General features: G+C 38.9%; 1 protein-coding gene across 5 annotated transcripts in view; it reads right to left on the bottom strand.

The window, feature by feature from the left end:
• Positions 1-19,792, bottom strand: part of ELAVL4 (ELAV like RNA binding protein 4) — a 101,164-nt gene that overhangs the window by 40,014 nt on the left and 41,358 nt on the right. For all 5 annotated transcript variants that reach the window (XM_050900921.1, XM_050900919.1, XM_050900920.1 and 2 more), the window contains exon 2: positions 1,246-1,486. In XM_050900921.1, coding sequence (XP_050756878.1) covers positions 1,246-1,474 — 229 coding nt within the window. In that variant the 5' untranslated portion in view covers positions 1,475-1,486. The remainder of the gene's footprint in view (positions 1-1,245; positions 1,487-19,792) is intronic.

The following is a 19,792-nucleotide window of genomic DNA, read 5'->3' as shown; positions in this document are numbered from 1 at the left end:
TCAGAGGACTTGAGCTGCCCTGCAGCTACTGCCATTTGTTACATGTCTTGTGTTCAACCAGAACATTGCTATATGTCAGAAAGTAAATAAAAAAGAAGCATTGCATGCTTAAAAGCACTACGCAGATCATCCTAATGCTGCCAATACAACGGCTGCCAGGCTGTTATAGAAGCAGGTATAAAGATTTGCACTTTAATTCCTCATCTTTACATGGTGCCTCTTTCCACAGAGCACACACCCAAGTTGCCAGGCGTGCATCCGAGAGGAGACGGCTCCTTTTCTGGAACCCTTTCCTTCCCAAGGCTGCTGCTCTCTGTGCTAAACATAACAGCACTGCTAATGCACTAAACAGCAGTGAAATTTCAGCTGTTCCCCAGCTACGGTGCGAGTAGACACACAACCTATAAAACTAACCTATAAAGCAAGCTGTAAGAGCTGATTGTTCATCCCATCATCTTCTTGTGCATTAGTGAATTCCTGGCTGCGGCAGCAAGAATACAGAGGAGGCTACGTGCATCTGCACCCGTCCACACCTCCTCTAGTGATAGTGCAGACACCTCTCTCCTCTTTGAAGTAATACCTGTAATGGTAGGCTTTTCTTATTCTGAAGGCACCTACCAACGGGTGTTGCTTCATGCAGAAAAGGATCATGGCAAATGAAAATGTTTTCAGGGAACAGAGTTCATTAACCAATATCCACAGGTATCCAAATGAAATCCAGAGCAGTGGCTCCCAACTACAGACCACTGCTGCTCCAGAACGCTGTGGTAAACAAGCTGTGATGGGCATGCAGAATGATCTTATCTTTACAGTGTTGTTAACAGGCAAATATTTGATGAATGTATGGTGAGGTTCAAAAGAAAAGAGTCAGAATTAGGAACCGTCAGTTGGTTCAAGCCATTTAGACCACCCTCCTACAATTTAAGTCACTATTAAACAAAAACCGGAATGATCAGGAAAGTAGTGCCATCATCTGAGCTCTGCTGCAGGAAGCTGCACAGCGTTACACACGTGCAGACTGGCAATGTTCTTCCCCTCAGATCTGTATGGAGGCTGAAAGACAATGGGCTTCTCCTACAGTTCTAGATCCAGTGTGCATCACTGAAAACTAAAGGTTTACCATCTGAAGAAGTTTACCACAGTATTTCCTGTGCTAAGCACTTGCAATATAAACACTGACATTTTGCTGACCCCAAATGTAAACTCACCCTAATGCATGTAGAGTCAACAATATGAAGTGCTTACCTGTAATTTTGTCTCTCACAAGCTTGCAGGATTCGATTTCACCAATGCTCCCAAAGAGACTCCTGAACTCCTCCTGGGTCATGTTCTGGGGTAAATAGTTGACTATGAGGTTGGTTTTGCTGTCATCTGTAGCAGCCCCTGTCTGCATGGGGGAAGGGCAGTTTCTACTGTTGCTGGAGGGTCCATTGGTTGTATTGGAAGTAGGGCCATTCGACACCTGAGGCTCCATGGTGCTAATTATCTACATCAAAATAAGAGGAGAAGGAAAAAAAACCCTTAAGTTTCATAGATACAATAGCTATTTTTAAAGATACTTACAAACGAATGAGTAGGTAGCATTCATGGCCAATTTAGATACTTCAACAAAAACCCTGGCTTGATTCCTCTGTTATTGTTGCAAAGTAGGTCATGCTAGTCTTCGACTGTGAGCATACACTAAGATGCAGTTAAAAAACCTTCTTTTTTGTTAATGCGAAGCTGATTTCTGCTTTCATCACGCAGCCATTTTCACAAATGTAAATTTAAACCACATAAATTTAATTATAATTTAAGGTAATAATCATAATTAAAATTATAGTTCCATTAAATCAGATGCAGTAAGTGTATGGCTTTATATGAAAAGGTAAAATATTTTACCTATTTAATAACTGTATCACAGAGTGCAATGACAACAACATTAACCAGGCACAGTCAATCTGCAGTGTGTCGTCATTCATATTGCTTTCAATTAATAAACTCAGTGTCCCAAGACATACCATTTATCAGTTCCAGTGATGACCTATATTCTCCAGTTATATTTTTCACTAACGAACTGACACCTCTTTAAATAATAAAGCCCTGGATTTGCAATCTTCAGAGATACAAAGGTCTTCAGATATTTACTGGAATCAAAAAGGTTTAATCAGAGAAAGGCTTATCAAGCACAGGTGCAAGCTGGAATTTTAACATGCACATCTATCTTGGTATGTGAAACGCCGATTTTCACCAAAGAGACTCAAATAGACCTTTCCAAAAAATGACGAAAAAGAATCCAGCTTAGCAAAGTGCATGCAGGACAGTAGCCCCATTGTCACCAGTGCCACCGGTCATGTGAGTAAAGCTGCCTGCATGTTTATCTGCAGGCTGAGGACTGAAGAATGCAAGTTTTCATCCGAAAACTGCACAGGCAGACAAAGGAAGCAAAAAAAACCCTGGGTACTTCAAGCCTTTTCTATATAGGTATTTGCCTCTACTATGGCTTCCAGCCTGTCTTCACTGTCACCAGTGCTGACAAGGGAAGGACATCATCTTAGTCTCAAATCTGAAGAAATTAAAGCAATACAAATGGTGGCTTTTACTGTCTACCGTGAAGTTTGCAATGTGCAGCTTCACTGGTATCTCTTATCAAAGAGCATCCCTTGGATGGGCTCAGCCTCCCTCCATCAAAGACTCAGTGATGCAAACTGCTGCCCTGGGCAAGAGACTCCACTGCCCAGGGACATGGACAAACACGGGGGGAACTGAGGGCTAAGACACCAGACACTCTGAACCTTGTGTTCATCTGATCCTGTAATTATTATAATTACTCAAGACTTAGTTTGCTTTCCTTTTTAAATCCAGGGAGGTACATGTGAAAAGTTAGGCCTGTAATTCAGGAGGATGGGGGACACACACCAAAAAAGGGGCATCTATTCTAAAATTAACTGCATGAGGGTGGCTCAGACTCTAAATAGGTTATATTCTGGTCAATTCTATTTTTAGTTTTGTTTTTTTTTTTAACTGAAATACTTCAGTCTTAGTTTAATGCCTCATTTAGGAAATAACCCTCTTTTTTATCAACGGAAATAAGTTTTGAATTACCATTATTTTTTATTATCAAGCCCAGGAATAGCTACTTGGTTTAAGACTTTGTAACTAAAAAGAAGCCTTGCCACATTGTGCTTAACAGAAAGGCCTTAAACCACACAGCAGAATCATTTCGAAAATAAACTCCACAAAAATAGTAACTTCTTGAAAGAAATCAGCACATCCAAACCAGAATCCCCCTGCCAATTTTACCAGCCACATAGCACCAAGCACTGCTGACATCCTCTGTCAAGCTGTACCAGCCCCATACACTCCTCCTTCAAGACTTTCCCGTTTACCCGGTATCAGCCATACTTCCTTTTTTCAATCTCATTTCATACATGTATTTACTCGCACATACTACTAAAAGCTTCAGATGTTGCTAAATCTGTTTAGCTCAGGATTTCAGCTGGAAGATCATCCTTCGGTCTCTGCACCTCCGTGACCCCACAGCAGACACTGATGCCAACTCTAAGCTTTGCTAACAGCCTGCTGCAGGGTTGGGGTTTTGCACCCCAAGGCTAATGCGCTTCAGCAGAGCACAGTGTGCTCATACGTGCTGTATCTGCATCAGCCTGACTAAAATTGGGGGGAAAAAATCCAGTTCTGACAATAAGACATAGTCATAAGATGAGTGAAGCAGCTGATACGGTTAACTGCAGCTTTCCATGTGCATTTAAACCATCTGACCGTATTCTTTCCAACATAAAAAACCCACAAGGTAAACTGCGATTTTAGGGACTGATCCTGCCCTTCTAAAGCCGACAGGAATACCACACCACTGGTTTCAGTTACAGCAGAAGCAGGACTTCAGCACAATGCACTGAGGAAGGTACATCATCTATTATTAGCAACAGACACAAAAGCTATCTATAGTTCCCCATGATAAACAATAACCCTGGATCTTTTAAAATCTGTGAAAGAAAACAAAATTCAAAACCGGCTGGTGTCCTACTTATGCATTTTGCAAACTCTTTTTAGTTACATATTCAGCATGCTTACCTTCCACACCAAGCAAATAAACAGAATTCAACTCAGATATTTAACACATTCAGAACGTTAGAGTAAGCTGCTCTGTAAAAATCTGTTCTTGAACAAGTAGATTTCCTCATATAATACTTCATCAAAATACCTTGGCATAAGCTAGTGTTGCACCAGGTGCTAGGTTTTCTTCCTAGTTACTCTCAACTCCAATTAGGTTTTCCTGATTTTTCAATAGTAGAAAGGAACATCAAAGCACTTATTTGCCCTTCAAATTACTGCAAAGTTGTAGGTTACTGAAAATTGATTTGCTATATAAAAAAGAGATAGAGAGAAATGCTGAATTATTAAAAATGTTTCCGATAAAGTATTTCAGATGTAATTTTTTTTACTGCGTAATTTTAAGTCTCCATTTACAGAGTGATTTCTGTGCAAAAGCAGTTATGTACCAGAGCTTGCATTCAAAGTTCTTATGAGCACAAAGGAATAATATTTTAGATGTACATACTGATTCACATCATTAGTAAAGACTTACATTATTAATGGTAACAAAAAGGTAATTCTTAGCTCTCCTTCCCAAACATTCTGTCCTCTCCTCTATACATCTGAAGCTCAAATCCACTGTTAAGAGTTCAGTGTGCATGCACTGGGACATCTATTGTCGATGACTGTTTTTAATATTAAGTAGTTGTTGATCCCACATCAGTCAGCACATTACATAAGAGTGATATTATTTATTCAAAGAATAGATTTCAACATGCCATTTTCTGTTTTTTCCTATCCACAACACTAAGATTTAGATTTTTAATTCAATACCTGTATCACAATATGAACATTTTTAAATAGATACTGTGGTTTCTGGTGCACAGGAGTTATCAGTAATTAAAGCATAATGAAAGTTAACTTTTTTAACACAAGAAAGTATTGGGCTGTAATTCAATTCTACAAAAATATTAAAGGAGGCTGTAAGTCTAACTCAAAGGCTTATGTGGATACGGGCAAAATAAACGTGGAAAATCCAACAGTGACTTAACCCCAACATTACTATTTTTTTTTTGAACAAAATATACTCTTATCCCTTGAAGATTAGTATTACACCTCTATACATGCCATGTAAAATTAGCAACATCTCTATGCTTTTGTAGACCTTCTCTGATCCAATTTAGGCAGCTACTACTGGTCTTGAAATATTACAGTGCAAACATAGTGTGTGATGACAGTCCCATGCCACTGGTACCAAGAGGCATTTTGTTTTGGGGGTTTTTTTTGGCAACAACTTGCCAGACTCCCAATACTGCAACACCATGTTGTATATACAGGATAACAGTGTCTTTGAAGAAGATTAAACTGCAGTTACTGTTGATAGACATTGATAATTTAGCCACCAATAATTTGAATATTCTATCTTTATAACATTGAGAAAATACTATCTGTGACAGAATTTAAAGACTGCAGTTTTGTAAGTTAAAGGCAACCCTTATTTCAAATTCTGGACGTATTTCATCAGACTGCTGCTTTTAAAAACGACTTCTTGGTGTACTACTTTTCTCAGTATGGTAATGTATCAGCAAAGTACGAGGTATTTTAGTTTGACAGATTTCACAAAGAAATGCTTTGCTGCTCAGGAAGACAGCATAAGCTTTGCCAGTGTTTTGCAAAACACTGCTTACCAAAAGGCTTGGTATAACCCCTCCTACAAAATATCAGCAACAAATATCCATTATAGCAACTCCTACATCACAGATAATGTTTCAGAAATACTTCTGTCATATCTTTTTTTTTTTACAATTAATTCCATTAATTTCAATTTATTCCTGAAATACTAGCTCTAACAGTAATGCAAGGAATACCTGTATGTATAAACACAACTATTACAATGCTTAAACAAGCTAGAGTAACTGACATTAATCTTCAGTTATTACACTAAATATGTGATATCCATCTACCATTACAAAGCACAGTTAATGAATCATTTAGAAAACTACCCACAGACTAAGACAGTCTTATCTCCCTATTGCATGCATAAGCAATAGCCAATGGCTTGATAAATGTAAATATACATGCTTTATATTTACAAATTTGTTCTCGGCAGTCTAAAAGAAGGTCTGCATGTTGAACTGACAGACTGTCACATACGTACACTGAAAGGAGCTTGTATTCAGCAAATAATTAGCAGCCTTTCTTGTTATCTGAATTACATACACTCCACTGCCCATATTCCACAATAAACAGAAATTAATTTGATATGTATGGAAAAAACCAGTAACAATTAAGGATCTTAAGAATAAGTGTTATTTATAGGCATTAAAGAGAAACATACCACAAGCAATCTTTTCCTAAAATCAAAATCTGAAAAAATTTCCAAAGACTAGAGAATTCACGCAGACATATCCATTTTAAGGACTCAGAAGTCAAAAAAGTTATCTATGAATAACGAACTGTTCACAGTACCTAAATGCCAAGAAAAATGATCATGGTAAATTACAACTCATGAAGAATTCATGAGGTCTAATTTTATATTATTTCTAAGTGTTCATTAATGAACAAACTCCGAACATTCTCCCATAAAAAAGAATTTAGATAAATAATGCAAAGCTCTTACTTTATCTAAAAAAGCTCTAATTAGCATTGCAAGTTGTTTGCTTTTACAAGCAAAAACAAATGGTGCCATGGCAGAGGTCCCATAGCCATCTCCTGAACAACGATGACAAAAGGAGAAACAAACAAAACCTCTCAAAGAAAATAAACGTAGATTCACAAAGGTTTTCCTTCTATAATGAGAAACAGGCTTTAACTCCCAGCATATCTGCTCTTTTGAATAGAAGTCAGCACAGCACAAGTCTCTGTCCCACAAGAACTTCTCTGCAGGTGAGAAAAACCCAATTTACAGGAGCTGCCTGACTGATCCATCCACAGCCCTCCCATCTGCTGATCTGTATGTGAACAGCCATGCCAAAGCCAGAAGGTCAGTCCATAGGTATGCAGTGGAACATCCAAAAGCAGGTCCCTCAGCCCTGGACCAGCAGCTGCATGCCCCCGGCCCACTTTCACATGCAGATGCAGCCACTGCTACTCACTTCAGGGGGATTAAGCACACCTACATTTTTGCAGAATGAGGCACTGGATCATAAAATCTTCAGGACAGATCATGTCTTCTTCCCATAGGAGTGTTAAAAAAAAAGTAGTGATTTTAAGTATTCATTGGTTCAAAACCACAACTCCAGCCAGAGCAAGAAGCAGGTGCACCTGAGCCTCAGACACATTACACAGGCTTCTTTCTAAAGTGACCTTAGGAGAGGCAAACAATGCTCTGCGTACAGCTCCAGTACCGATTTTCTTCTCTGTAACACAACTGTCAGATTTCACTGTCAATTACATTTTTATTAAAGCTTATGTACAGCACAACTAGACTTTGCTATTATTTACCTAATAAATACATCATGATCATGAAATAAAGGAGGAAAATGAAGCTTTTGAGTAAATCTGCCTGGAGGCAAATCCAATATCCCAGAAACAAATCATTATCTAACCCTCCATATTTTGACATGCTCCCCACTCATATGCACTTTTACATGCTCCATCTTTACCTTCCTTCAAGTAAAAGTCATACTAAATATTTTAAATATAGATACAGCTGAAAGTCTGAGCTTAGAAAACTAGCAGTCTCTGGCTCTCGTGGCAGGGATAGAGTTTTCTTACAAAATCTTAGTTTCAGAGCGCACTGCGCTCAGGTTGAAATGGCGTTCAAACATTTGCAGCAAGTTCACATTTATGGGTGCCACAGTAATTGTACAGAGCACACAAATGATCCAAATGGAGAAGACTACAAATGCATTCATTTTAAGAGGCAAACTTCAGTTCAAATAAAGGAGAAAATTATTTTCTTTAATAGCTAAATTTATCCTGATCTAGTCCATTATAGGCTTTTGCATGAATATGCTGAAACAAAATATTCTGTCCCCAATCCGCAGTGAAATGAATGCAAAGCTTATTGGCAATATTACTTGTTATCACAGCAGTGCCTGAAGGATATAACTGATACCAGCACCAAGTTGTGCTAGATTCTGTACAAATGAGTGGCAAGGGCAGGGACTGACGCTGTACCACCACAGTGACAGAAAACAGAAAGCAAAACCTGTTATTTTTATTCCAAGTTTTGCAGAAGGGAAAAATCAAACCAGAGGAGAGTATCTAGGCAAACTGCTGAAGTTACACAGTAAGCTGTGACAGCTCCATAACACAACACCATATCCTCAAACCTGGCCCAGTGATAAGGTCACCACTCCTAACAACTTTTTCAAAAAGCAAAACAGCATAATGATGCACCAAATCGCCGCTTTTTTTTTTGAGAGAGAGTTTCAGACAAATATGTCATCTGTTCCCATGAAGTATGGACTCCAGTTTTGCATTTGATTTCAAGGACAAAAGGGAATGAGTGGGGGAAAAAAAAGGAGACAAAAATAAGTCGCAACCCTTTCAATGTCATTAACTACTAAGGTATCAGTAGAAGAAACCACTCTCAGAACTACATGTCCAATAACCACACACAAGACAGAACAAAGACATATTACACACTTCATATGGTCTCTTACTCTTCTTGCAGGTACTTGGGGGATAAAAAAAAATATTGGAGGAGAACTACAATTAGCATGCATACAGCTCAGCACTCCCCAAAGCCCAAAGGAAACACAGGACTAGGGAGCAGATGTCTGGACAAGCACTCCATGCATGGCAATTTCTGGGAAGCATGACAGAAGTGCTGCACTGCACATCTGTAAGGACAAAAACATTCTTCCAGAAGCAGAATATAGTTACAGCTCCATCGTATGTATTACCTCAACTCACAGCATCTGAGGTTCTTTATCAACTTCTACTGGGCTTCATTTTCAATCGCTGTTTCCAGCTTCCCCTCTTGCAAAGACTACAGAGAAACTATGCATGTTTGAAACCTCAGAGCTATTTGGCTCTGTTCTTCAGTGTTCTCCAAACATCGTATGAAAGTCTACAGCAAACCCGCTCAATAGCACTAACAAAACAGTAAGTGAGGAAAACTAGTGTAACAGGTGATGGTCACGGAAGTTTCCTACTATCCCTGCATCAGGGTCATCCTTTTCACCAAGCAAACTGACTTCTAGAAAGGCAGCCAGCTATACCCTTCTTCATTTAGATTGGTTTCACAAGAATTTGCTTGTAATCATTTCTGTCATTAAACATAATTTACATATGAAGATACAGGAGAACACAGCCTTGATTTCACAGCATTCAAACACAGCTCTGGAACACAGCTTTAGAGAAAGCCATCGTCAAAAACACCCACAGAGGAAAATGGATGCATCCCGAGTCTATTAGACAGGTTACACAATTATCTCAGGTTAAAACCCCTTAAACCCCTTGTGTCCCACACACCACAGACCACAAAGGCCGGTGGCAGGGAGGTGTCCTACTTCTGCACCGGGACACGGCTATCAATGGCTCCTGCCCACCCGCATCCCCACAGGTGACCAGTCACCTCCGCTCAAAGGTCTGTACTGGTTTTAAACCAGAACAAAGGGAACATGGTCCGGCTCTGCCTTCTGAAGGAACATCTATTTCCTCTTCAATCACCCTTCTACTTCTGCCAAATTCATACCAGGCAACTCTGTACCTAAAATTTTACAAGGGCTTTATTTTATTTATTTCATCATTTTGGATTGCTCCTTATTCCCTCCTGGCTTTTCATCTGGATCTACTATTTGTTCTTTCAAGATGCATATGAAGGCTAAAGGAGTCTGAAAAAAACCCAATCTCAACAATAAGATGAGATCTTTCTTTGATTGGTGCTCCAAGACAAAATTTGGTGAAAACATCCTCTTTCTCCATGGATCGCATTTTATTAGGCAGATACCACAAAGGCAAGAGGTCTCCCAGTGACTGCCTTGTCCCTCTTGACAAAGAGATAGTGACTAACAAAAACTGTATTTAAAATCTGTGCTAGCAGGGTGATAAAAAAAGAAACACCACCAAAAACATTAAGTATGAGGCAAACCCTGAAAGATTAGAGAGGGTTTCTCAAGACCCTGGATACTAAATAATAATAATAATAAAGCATGGTAGAGATCAACATCTAAGACAGATCCTCAGTCTAAAGGACATACAGCCTAAAAATACACTGAAATGAAAGCGAAGGAAATTGAGAAAGTCTTTTTATTTTTTTGGTTACTTTCTGAATTTTATTTTTAGCTCAGTTTTGTTTCTTAATCACTACCTACTTGTTTAGTTTACTGACTATATTACTGAGTTATATATTACTAATCTGTAACTGAATTATATTACTGACTGGGGAATATGTTGCACTGTGTACTGACACACAGATTCCCACGGGTACATACACGTTCATGTAAGAAGCAGACAGCTGCAAGTCTTCAGCTGCTGTAGACCTGTCACAATTCCACTTTATGTTTTTCCCTTTAAGAAAATAATCTAGAATCATTTGCAACCCGAGAGTTTAGACAGTGAAAGCTATACTACAAGCCATACTGAAACCTAAAAACGTCTACTTACCAGAAGGCAAAGCAAAGCAAGGACAAAGCAGGCTCTCCGTGAAGCCTAGGAACATCCAATCCCCCACCGCTGTTATTTCTACTGAAGTTTAGAAACAAAAGCTACAATTTTCAGAAGCCCCTAAGTGATTTAAAATTCATTAATGTTCACTGCAATAGGATTTCAGCTCCTAAACCGTAAGTTCTTCTTCTGAAAATGTTGCCCATACATTTTTCATGCAAAGACAGGCTTATACTAGGCAGGAATGGACGGCTTAGCAAAATGCACACCACAACAAGATGTTTTTAAGGCTCTGTCCTCAACAGGACCTTAATGAAGACACACTGGTAAATGCAATTAGGAAACACTAATCAACATGTGTACATCTTGACTGCTGGCAACAGCATCTCTATGGATACTGCTGCTTGCAGGTCTAAGAGGTAGACCTCAAAATAGGACTTAGCTGAACATCAAAGTTTCTATCCCTATCATTAGAAATGTTAGCTTACTGCAAAGTAACAGCATATTTCTCTTAAAACTGAACTGGATTAGTAATAAAGAAGAAATTTACATCTTTTCTACAATTCACCTGTAAGTTTACAGCCCTGTACCACAATAATATTGCTTATGGAAATAATCTTTTCATGAAATATAGGCATTCTTGCTTCTGTAACATAACTATGGTAGACAAAGTTACAATGAATTACTCCAAAGTAATATAGCCATCACCATCTTAAAGGTCATGAACAGCTAATAGAAGTTGAAGACTTGAGAAATTTCTGGTGGAAAAACGATCAGAAATGCCCTTCTAGTATGCACAGGCAGCTATTTACTCTGACAGTCTCACAGAATAAATATCTACACAATGGCTTAAATGGGAGTAAGTTTTAATGTACTGTATGGGATAAATATCTCTGTAATACTTACTTAAATTCAAATGATCTTATGCATAAAAGCATCCATGCTAAGCTCAAAGACCCATTACCATAGATCAATAATATATTATTCATCAATGAAGGACAAAATATCAAGTACATCTGCATATATCTGTCACAGGTCAGGCTAACAGATCCTAATGGTGCATCCTGGACATAGACTCTATTAATCTCTGTACTAAGGAAGGGAAACATGCCACAGGCCAAATCAGACACCCTCCTTATTCCAATTACTAAGATGCTTCCTAAAATTTCCAAATGAAATCATATTCAAATTGACCAAATTCTTATTCAAATAAACAAACATAGCCTGAACACCAAAACATTAAAAATCTTTTAAAACTCCTCTTAAAAAAAATGAGCAGACCTCATAGACAACACACTCCTGGTTAGAACACAATTCTGCTAATGCACCCAACAGGAGCCCTGCTGACCTCGGCCCCTGCTCAGGTACAGGCACTTGTGGACAGGGTGGAACCCAGACTATCCCAGCTGTCCTGACTCAAACCCATTATATCACATTTTGCTTAGATGTCAATAAGCAACCAGAAAAATAGCAGCATTATTAGAGATTACTATGCAGAAATGTCCTAACAGCCTAAACACATAAGAACAGCTTACCTGAGTATTAAAAAAGTCAAAATAACCAAGTTACTGTCCTTTCTATTGGCTGGCTTTCCCTTACAATACTCAGCCATCATAGGTAGGCTTTTTAAACTTACAGCTGAATCCACTCCATCTGTGTGTTTCACCTCAGAGAAGGAGAACTTGGTGACAGAAGTGACATTGTGTCATTATTAGAACTAATATATCACCTAAGCATCCCTGACTGCTGAGGCATTCAGCCTAGGTGTGTGTCCTGGTCCAGCTTGGTGTCAAAATGCTGGAGAACATGGCTCCTGTAGCAGCCACAAGGGCTACATATGGCTGCAAAGCTTCTTGATAATCACAAATAACATTACACAAATAACATTCATTTTTGCACATAGCAAAGACTAACGATGGAAATTAAACTCAACAATTTCTACCCCAGTGAGCATCTACATTTGTGAACACTTCTTTCAGTAGTTGGGTAATGACAAGCACAGACAATAAAAAAAGGATTCTAAAAATATACTACTCTTTCCCTGGATTAGTGTGTCTACAGTTAAATATAAACTGTGCTCTATAAATTATCAAACACAATGTCAAATTCTGAAGTGCACTCTGGAATCTCTCACAGAGCACACGAAATACAGAATGATGATTTTGTCCTGGCCCAGTTAGTCTAAAGAACAATATGCTACTATGCTAGATCATGGAGTTAGTTCCCATCAACAGTCACACTAAAAATGGCCACAGCCATCACCGTATTTGCACGTTGAATTTTTCAGGACCCTCTGCATCAAGCAAAGATTAATTCCCTGAACAGCTGCTCTCACAGGAAGGGAATCGACAGCAACATTGCCACAGTATAGCTGGCACACGCATATTAGGAAGAATTTCCAGCATTCACGCTTTCTGCTAAAAATCAACTTCCCCCTACTCATCTACTGCCAGTAACTTCATTTGGAACAAAGATATACAGGGAACGGTATTAGAGCTATTTTTATTTAAGGAGCATTTGTTTACATGTATTATTACTTCTACGGTGTCGTGACTGTGCCTTCTCCTCTACAGAATTAACAGGATGAGTCTTTGCCCACAAGTTCTTCTGCAAATAGTAAAGCAAAAAGTCACTGACCGCCATTCAAAGATCAAGGATGACCAGTAGAAGATGAATACAACAACTAACAGTCACATTTATAAACCCTTCAATCAAGTAAAACCCCAAATATCTCTGATCCCAAATGCAAAATGCATTAACAATTCACCCCAGTGTAGTGACTTAAACATGGGTTCTTTCATGCCGTTGAGTTGTGAATTTTGTATTATCTAAATGAAACTGCTGATGGCTATGGGAGTCCACATGTCAGCTTAGAAGGACTGAGAAAAGGCATGGCCTCCTCCCCAGATTAGCATCCCACTCAGTAAAAAGGCTCATTAGTATTTTGCCTGTGTGGTTTACTACAATCCTCTCAAACCAGAACTACTATAAACAGGTTGACTTCCACACACCTTAAGCACATCATTGACATCAAGAGTTTAAATTAATCCATGTATTAAACAAAAAATCCCCAATGCGAAATCTTCTGAGGAAGTTTAGTCTAGCCATAATAATACTTCTCAAAGTCACAAGTATCAGTTTTGCTTTTAATAGCAGTAGAGAAACATGGACTTCTGGCAACTGTCCTGCCCTGCAGCAGGAGAGATGGGGGACAGAGTCGATTCCTGGAATTCCACATCCTCACTGGGCAATTAGACATAATGTTACAAGAGGAGTCAGATCTACCTTAAATTTTAAATCGTGAGTATTGCTGTCTTTGCTAGTTTTCCAGTATGCAATAATGAGAGATTCATACGGGGAAGAAAAATAAGGACAAGCTTCCTTCATCCCTCATGTCCCTACAAAAGCTTTTCAACAGCACTCAGCCTGGGATTAAATACTTTGCAGTGCTCGGAAAAAAACAATTGGCTACTGCAAACGAGCGCGCATGCAATTACAGGCCAACACATAGGGCCCAAGCGCAGTGCAGTTACCTGCTCCAGCAGCAACCTTTTTGGTCTCTACATAGAGGGTCAGATGGGACGTTTGGTGAGAACTCAGGAAGCAAAAACAGGAGGGAGCTGTTTGGTTTTCCTTCCACAGCTCGGTGAACACACCCAGGTACGCAGCAGAGTGGCTGGATCTGAAGGACTTATGCTACTGGAAAGGCTCCAGTGGCATTGCTGCCCTCTGCCAACACCAAAAATCACTTAGTGGACAGAGACGCATTATGTGTGGAACCTTCTTGAAGCACTGTGAACGACAGAACCACTTGCCATAGTCATTTGCGTCTGTTTTCAAACAAATATACATTATCATATCATCTTTACCTCCAAGAGTTCTGAATGCTCAAAAGCCATCAAATACACTACCACCCTGATTCTGAAAAATACTGGCGCACAGCTCCAGACTGGGAAAAATACCAACTGTAATGTATAAGAGCTTTTTAATATTAAACTTTTTTATTGCTATAAAAAAATAAATGAAACTAAGTATTTTTTTTTCCAGAATTCAAGGACATATAATTTCTCATCACAACAGCATCACTGACGCAATTGCATGTGCCTTAGCAACAAAGGCGTACTACAGAATTTTATATACATCATGACTCTAAATATTGTCAAAGCCAGGTTTGTATTTTACTGTGCAACTAAACCACTTCCAGAAAGGATGCACAAAGGTTTCGCCATCTTTTTTTAAATTTTTCTCTTAATATTCTGTCTTTTCATCCCATTTAATTAACAATTCTTCACTGGTTTGCAGCATTTCCTGACTTTTACAGTTTTTCTTCTTCATTGAGATGAAAGTCCTCATGTAAGACACAGTCAAGGGTAAAACAATAGGTAAGACAGACTCTCAGCTTCCTCCCTACTTTTTGGGGCCCTAAAGAAGCAATAATGCACTAGGAGCTCCAAAATGGATAGGGAAAACAGAAACAGTGACAGAAAATAAAGATCAACCTAACACTGGTTCTACTGAGCTAATTCTTAACGAATTTATGCAAGCAATGTAAATGCTACAAACAAGACAACATTAGGTAGTTGCAAAAATTAACTGCATTCTTATTATAACCTCATCTGAAAGTATTTCATTTCTAACACTGATGTTCCAACGCTACTGCAAACTCTGTCTGAACACTTAAATAAGTAAACAACAAACAAAAGGTCTCATCTTCAGTGCCCCAAGCTATCATCCAAACCTGGTTATAATTAAAGGTGTGAACAACAGAGTAACAAACCTGCAAAGTCAAGGTTCTGAGAAATTAATGGGTATCACACCACTGCACCAGTTCAAATTTATCACTCATTATCTCCCCAACTAGCACAGTGCTGTTTCACATATTAGTGCCTCCTTCTCCTTCCTCCAAGCCTTTCCTGCCTTTTCTAGATGGCTAATTTTAGACAATTACTGCCTCTGACACATTGAGACCTTTTCTCCCTCCTTTCTTCTTTTTGCTGTAAAGCTAGTGACCTACAAAAGCCCCCCACACCTAAAATATTCCAGTATTTTAGAAAGTAAAGATTGATCATCTGAAGGGAAAAAGCAAGCAAACGGTCTTTGAATATCTGTTTCTCCAACATCTTCACTTAGTATCATCTCAAATGGTTAAATGTACTCAAACGCAAAGGCTAAGGCGAGATACAGGTCCCCATTAAACACTATTTTTATTAGGAATAAATCTATTGAACTTGTTGAATTGAAACATTACCCTCCTCTTTGCAAAATTCTTTAGAAGATGAAAAGTGTGCCTTGCTTTTAAAGTTAGTTGGAAGTCCTACACTGCTGGTAGCTGGACATTTACACAAACAATTGGAAAGCATTACATTACGCAAACGCCCTTTCCCTTCTCATATAAATCCCAGCATTTTCCTTAACATCCATTCAAATGCGAAGGGAAGATACACATGCATGAACACACACATAAAGATACATGCATACCCGTCTCTTCCTCCATCCTACTCAGAAAGAAAAAGAGAAAGAGCAAGAGAGGGATAGGAGTGCCATGGGGGAGGGGTGACTTTCCATCACAGATTAGCAAATTTTGCAAAATCTGGCCTATCCTTTACAGAGGTACCATGCTTTTTAACATCGCCTCACTTGCAAAAAGACTGTTTGCACCCACTTCTCCCCCCAAACCCCAATGACATTGAAAAAAATACTGCAATGCAGTATTTGCCAGTGCATCAGAGTATATCCAGTTAGCTGTCCCACAGACAAACAAATGTACATTTTAATGTGTCCAGGCATGTAAATGAGTTGTCTAGTGGACACAGATTGCCAAAACAGACAAGTCGATTTGTCAAGTTATCTGCATCTCTCTCCCTCTCGCTATAATATTCTCTGCCACTGTTCATTTCTTGCCTGGGGTGTTTGCTGAAATTATTTTGAAAGTGCAAGTTCCTAAAAGAAAACAACAAATTCCCCCTGCCAGAATATGGGACGCAATCATACTTTATTTCTTTTGAAAAACCTCGGGGTGTGGAGTGGCTCTAGGTTATGTACCAACAGTATGACAATTACACACAGAAAATAACCTGCATTTAATTAGTACACTCCCAGCATACCAAGTAGGAAGGTCGAGGAAAAAAATTCACTGTAACCTAGAAGATATTATTTAAAAAAAAATAATACATTAAATATATGTAAGATTAAGGCAACTGGATTTTCTTTCAATAGAGTCACAATATTTAACAGGACCAAATAAAGATGATGAAGACTATTCCAAACCCATTCAAACGGGATTTTTAAGTATACCCCTTCTAGCTCATTGTAACCATCCTTTGTCACAACAGCTCAGGCTCACTTTGAGAGCGCTCAAAAAGGTAAAATTAATAAAGAAGAAAGCAAAGCAGGCAACCAAGCCAGTCAACAGTGGAGAGGCATCCCTATATCTAACATGGGAACTTGATTAGTAGAGTACGTGGGGATAGGATTTTAAACTGATGGCTGGTATTCACATTGCATCAATATCCAGTTGTAAAATTTCATCCTTTCTGAGTAGTAGTTCACCAAGACAACAATTTTTTAAAAAAGTCATGTCTAAAGACAACTACATTTTTTTCTACCTTTGTCTAACAGAAAGAGGTTTTACATTGTAATCTTTCTTTAGTATTCGTAGCAATCTTAATTCAACTTCACTAACTTAATAGCTATTTTTCTATATGAGGATTTACAATGCAATCTTTTACATGCAAAAAGAAAATGTCACTATGTACATGCTGGCTGTATTCATTAATATACTCTTAAAACAAAGAAAAGAGGAAGATTGGGGCAGGAACACGTGCGCCATAAAACAAGGATTACATTATTTTAAAATCTTTGTAGAAACACCAAATTGAACAGAAAATGAAAATGTAACTACTAGCTGATGACTCTTAAAACAAACAATGCAGCTGTGTATAATAAAAGGCACCCTTATTTATTGTCATGACTAAGTTAATAGATTTAGAACACAGTATCTCTGTTTTGGACAGAAGAAAAATTATTTTACTCTCACGTACAACTACAATGCATGTCAGAATACATCTCTGTGCACATGCACAGACTGTAAAATACAGAATTTTACACACGCACACACACACCCTCAAGATCCCCCCCCATTGTAAAACAGTGCAGTTTTCAGAGGGCCATTCAATTACTTCACAAAAAGGATTGCAGCAGAAGCAATACTTAAAACAAAGCAAATTAAGAGGGGGATTTAATTCCTTTTTATTTATATTTAAACTAAGCACTACCATTCCTGCTTGAATTTGCATTCAAAGTAATCCTGCACCAGAAAAAAGGAAGAAAGTAAAAATATCTGAAAATCTGAAGACAGAAAGGAAGGCATGTTCTATATTCTTGCTTTGCTTCTCTTGTGCCTCCTGATATGTGATAGATGAGCATTTTCTGGGCAACCACATTTTTATATCTTTTACGCTACCGTCTATCACTTACTAGTCTACTACGCTTTTTTAACACTTTCAGCACCAATAGCTATTTCCCATTATTGTTTGCCACTACAATAAGAGACCATCACAATTAGCAAAATATTCAGCAGCAGTTTAAAAAGTAAAGTTGCCACAAGGAGCCCGACATTGGAAGTGGATATTGCTCCAGCAGATATATAATAGACTGTGGCTAAAGGTGGGGCTGGAGATGAAGAGAAGAATAATCTCATTATTTTCATAAATTCCACTCGCACAAACCCTAGGATATGGTGAACTCCCCTGAACTGATTATTCTGCCATATAACCATCTGATTTTGTAAAAATACCAATATCACTTAACACAAAATCACTGCTTAGGGTAAATTCATTCTACCTACTGTTCTCATAGGGACATTTGCTGGAAAATTCTAAGAAATTATTTGCAGAAGCTATCAGCTGTGGGAGTTCACTATTATACCTCTGTCAACTTCATTCAATATAATTTACATTTTTTTTTATACTGCCTCACAGGATTCCTTGCAATTTTTTGCACGTACAATTTCACAGCAGGGAGGAGGAAGGAAAAAAAAAGAAAGATAACCCTCTTTTGCAAAGGAGAAAGAACAGATGCTTAAAACCAGATTTCTAGAAATCACTGTAAGCCTGAGCCAGAAATGTAATTAACACCTATTTATAAAGAATAATTAAAGTTGTGACTGCCACAAAGAACAGCAGAGATAATCGAGGTAGCCCCTGCTTTTTTTTTTTTAGATTTTTTTTTTTTTTTTACACTGTTTGCAGTATTCCCACATGATTGCCACCTGCTCCCCCACTCAGCTTCCCCTATGCTCGTTTCCCCGGCAACCTTTCATTGGCTTTTCCTCCCAGCTATCGCTTTCAGTTCGGCTGCTCAGTCTAATCTTATTTGTTTTACACCCATCAAAACAAGCAGCTAGACAAAGACAATCCTGTAAGAATGGGAAAAGACCGTCGCTTTGTTTCCCTGGTTATAATAAATATCCGCAGCAAAAGTCTGCAAAACGTTAAATTAAGGGAAGGGGGGGACCCCCACACCCCCCAGCATCCCGTGGGGCTGGCAGGAGGGATGGGTATTGTGCGGGTTTGGTCCCAGCCCCCACCCCGGGTCGCCCCGCTCGGCACAGCCCAAAGTCCCCGGCAGTTGTATTTGATCATGCCATTTTGCACAATCTGTAAGGAAAGCACAAAAGAGGGGACGAGACGAGCGCGTCCGGGCTCCTCTGCCAGGAGAATATAGTCTAAAAATAGAAATACTATTTTTCACATAAATGGCTTTGACTTCTCCCGGCATTTAAAAAAGCACAAAACAACACGGCTCCCCCCCAGCCCCCACCCCGACACAAAAAAACACACCCTTCCATCCACCCATCCATCCGTCCTCTACAGCACCGGCTCCATAGGAAACGCAATACCTGAACTTTAGAGGCGATTATTAGGTTTGTATTTAAGGCTGGTGTAATACAAACCGAGATTAAAAGGCATCATCGGCTGCCTGATCCGCCAGGCACATGCGGTACAATGACACCATGACTGTCAGCAGAGACCATCCTCGCTCGACTGAAATGCAACGTTCAATGGAAACACCGTGAAGTGCCATCACAGTTAGATACGTTAAATACATATAGAGATATATATACACACACACAGGCAGACATATCCCACAAAAAATAAACAAGGCTCTCTAATTTTATTTTATGACTCACAATCCACCGCCC

The sequence above is a fragment of the Gymnogyps californianus genome, chromosome 8 (assembly GCF_018139145.2).
Source record: "Gymnogyps californianus isolate 813 chromosome 8, ASM1813914v2, whole genome shotgun sequence".
In the NCBI taxonomy this organism is placed as follows: domain Eukaryota; kingdom Metazoa; phylum Chordata; class Aves; order Accipitriformes; family Cathartidae; genus Gymnogyps; species Gymnogyps californianus.
The sequence above is the reverse complement of the archived record's forward strand: the minus strand, read 5'-3'. Positions and strand labels throughout refer to the sequence as shown.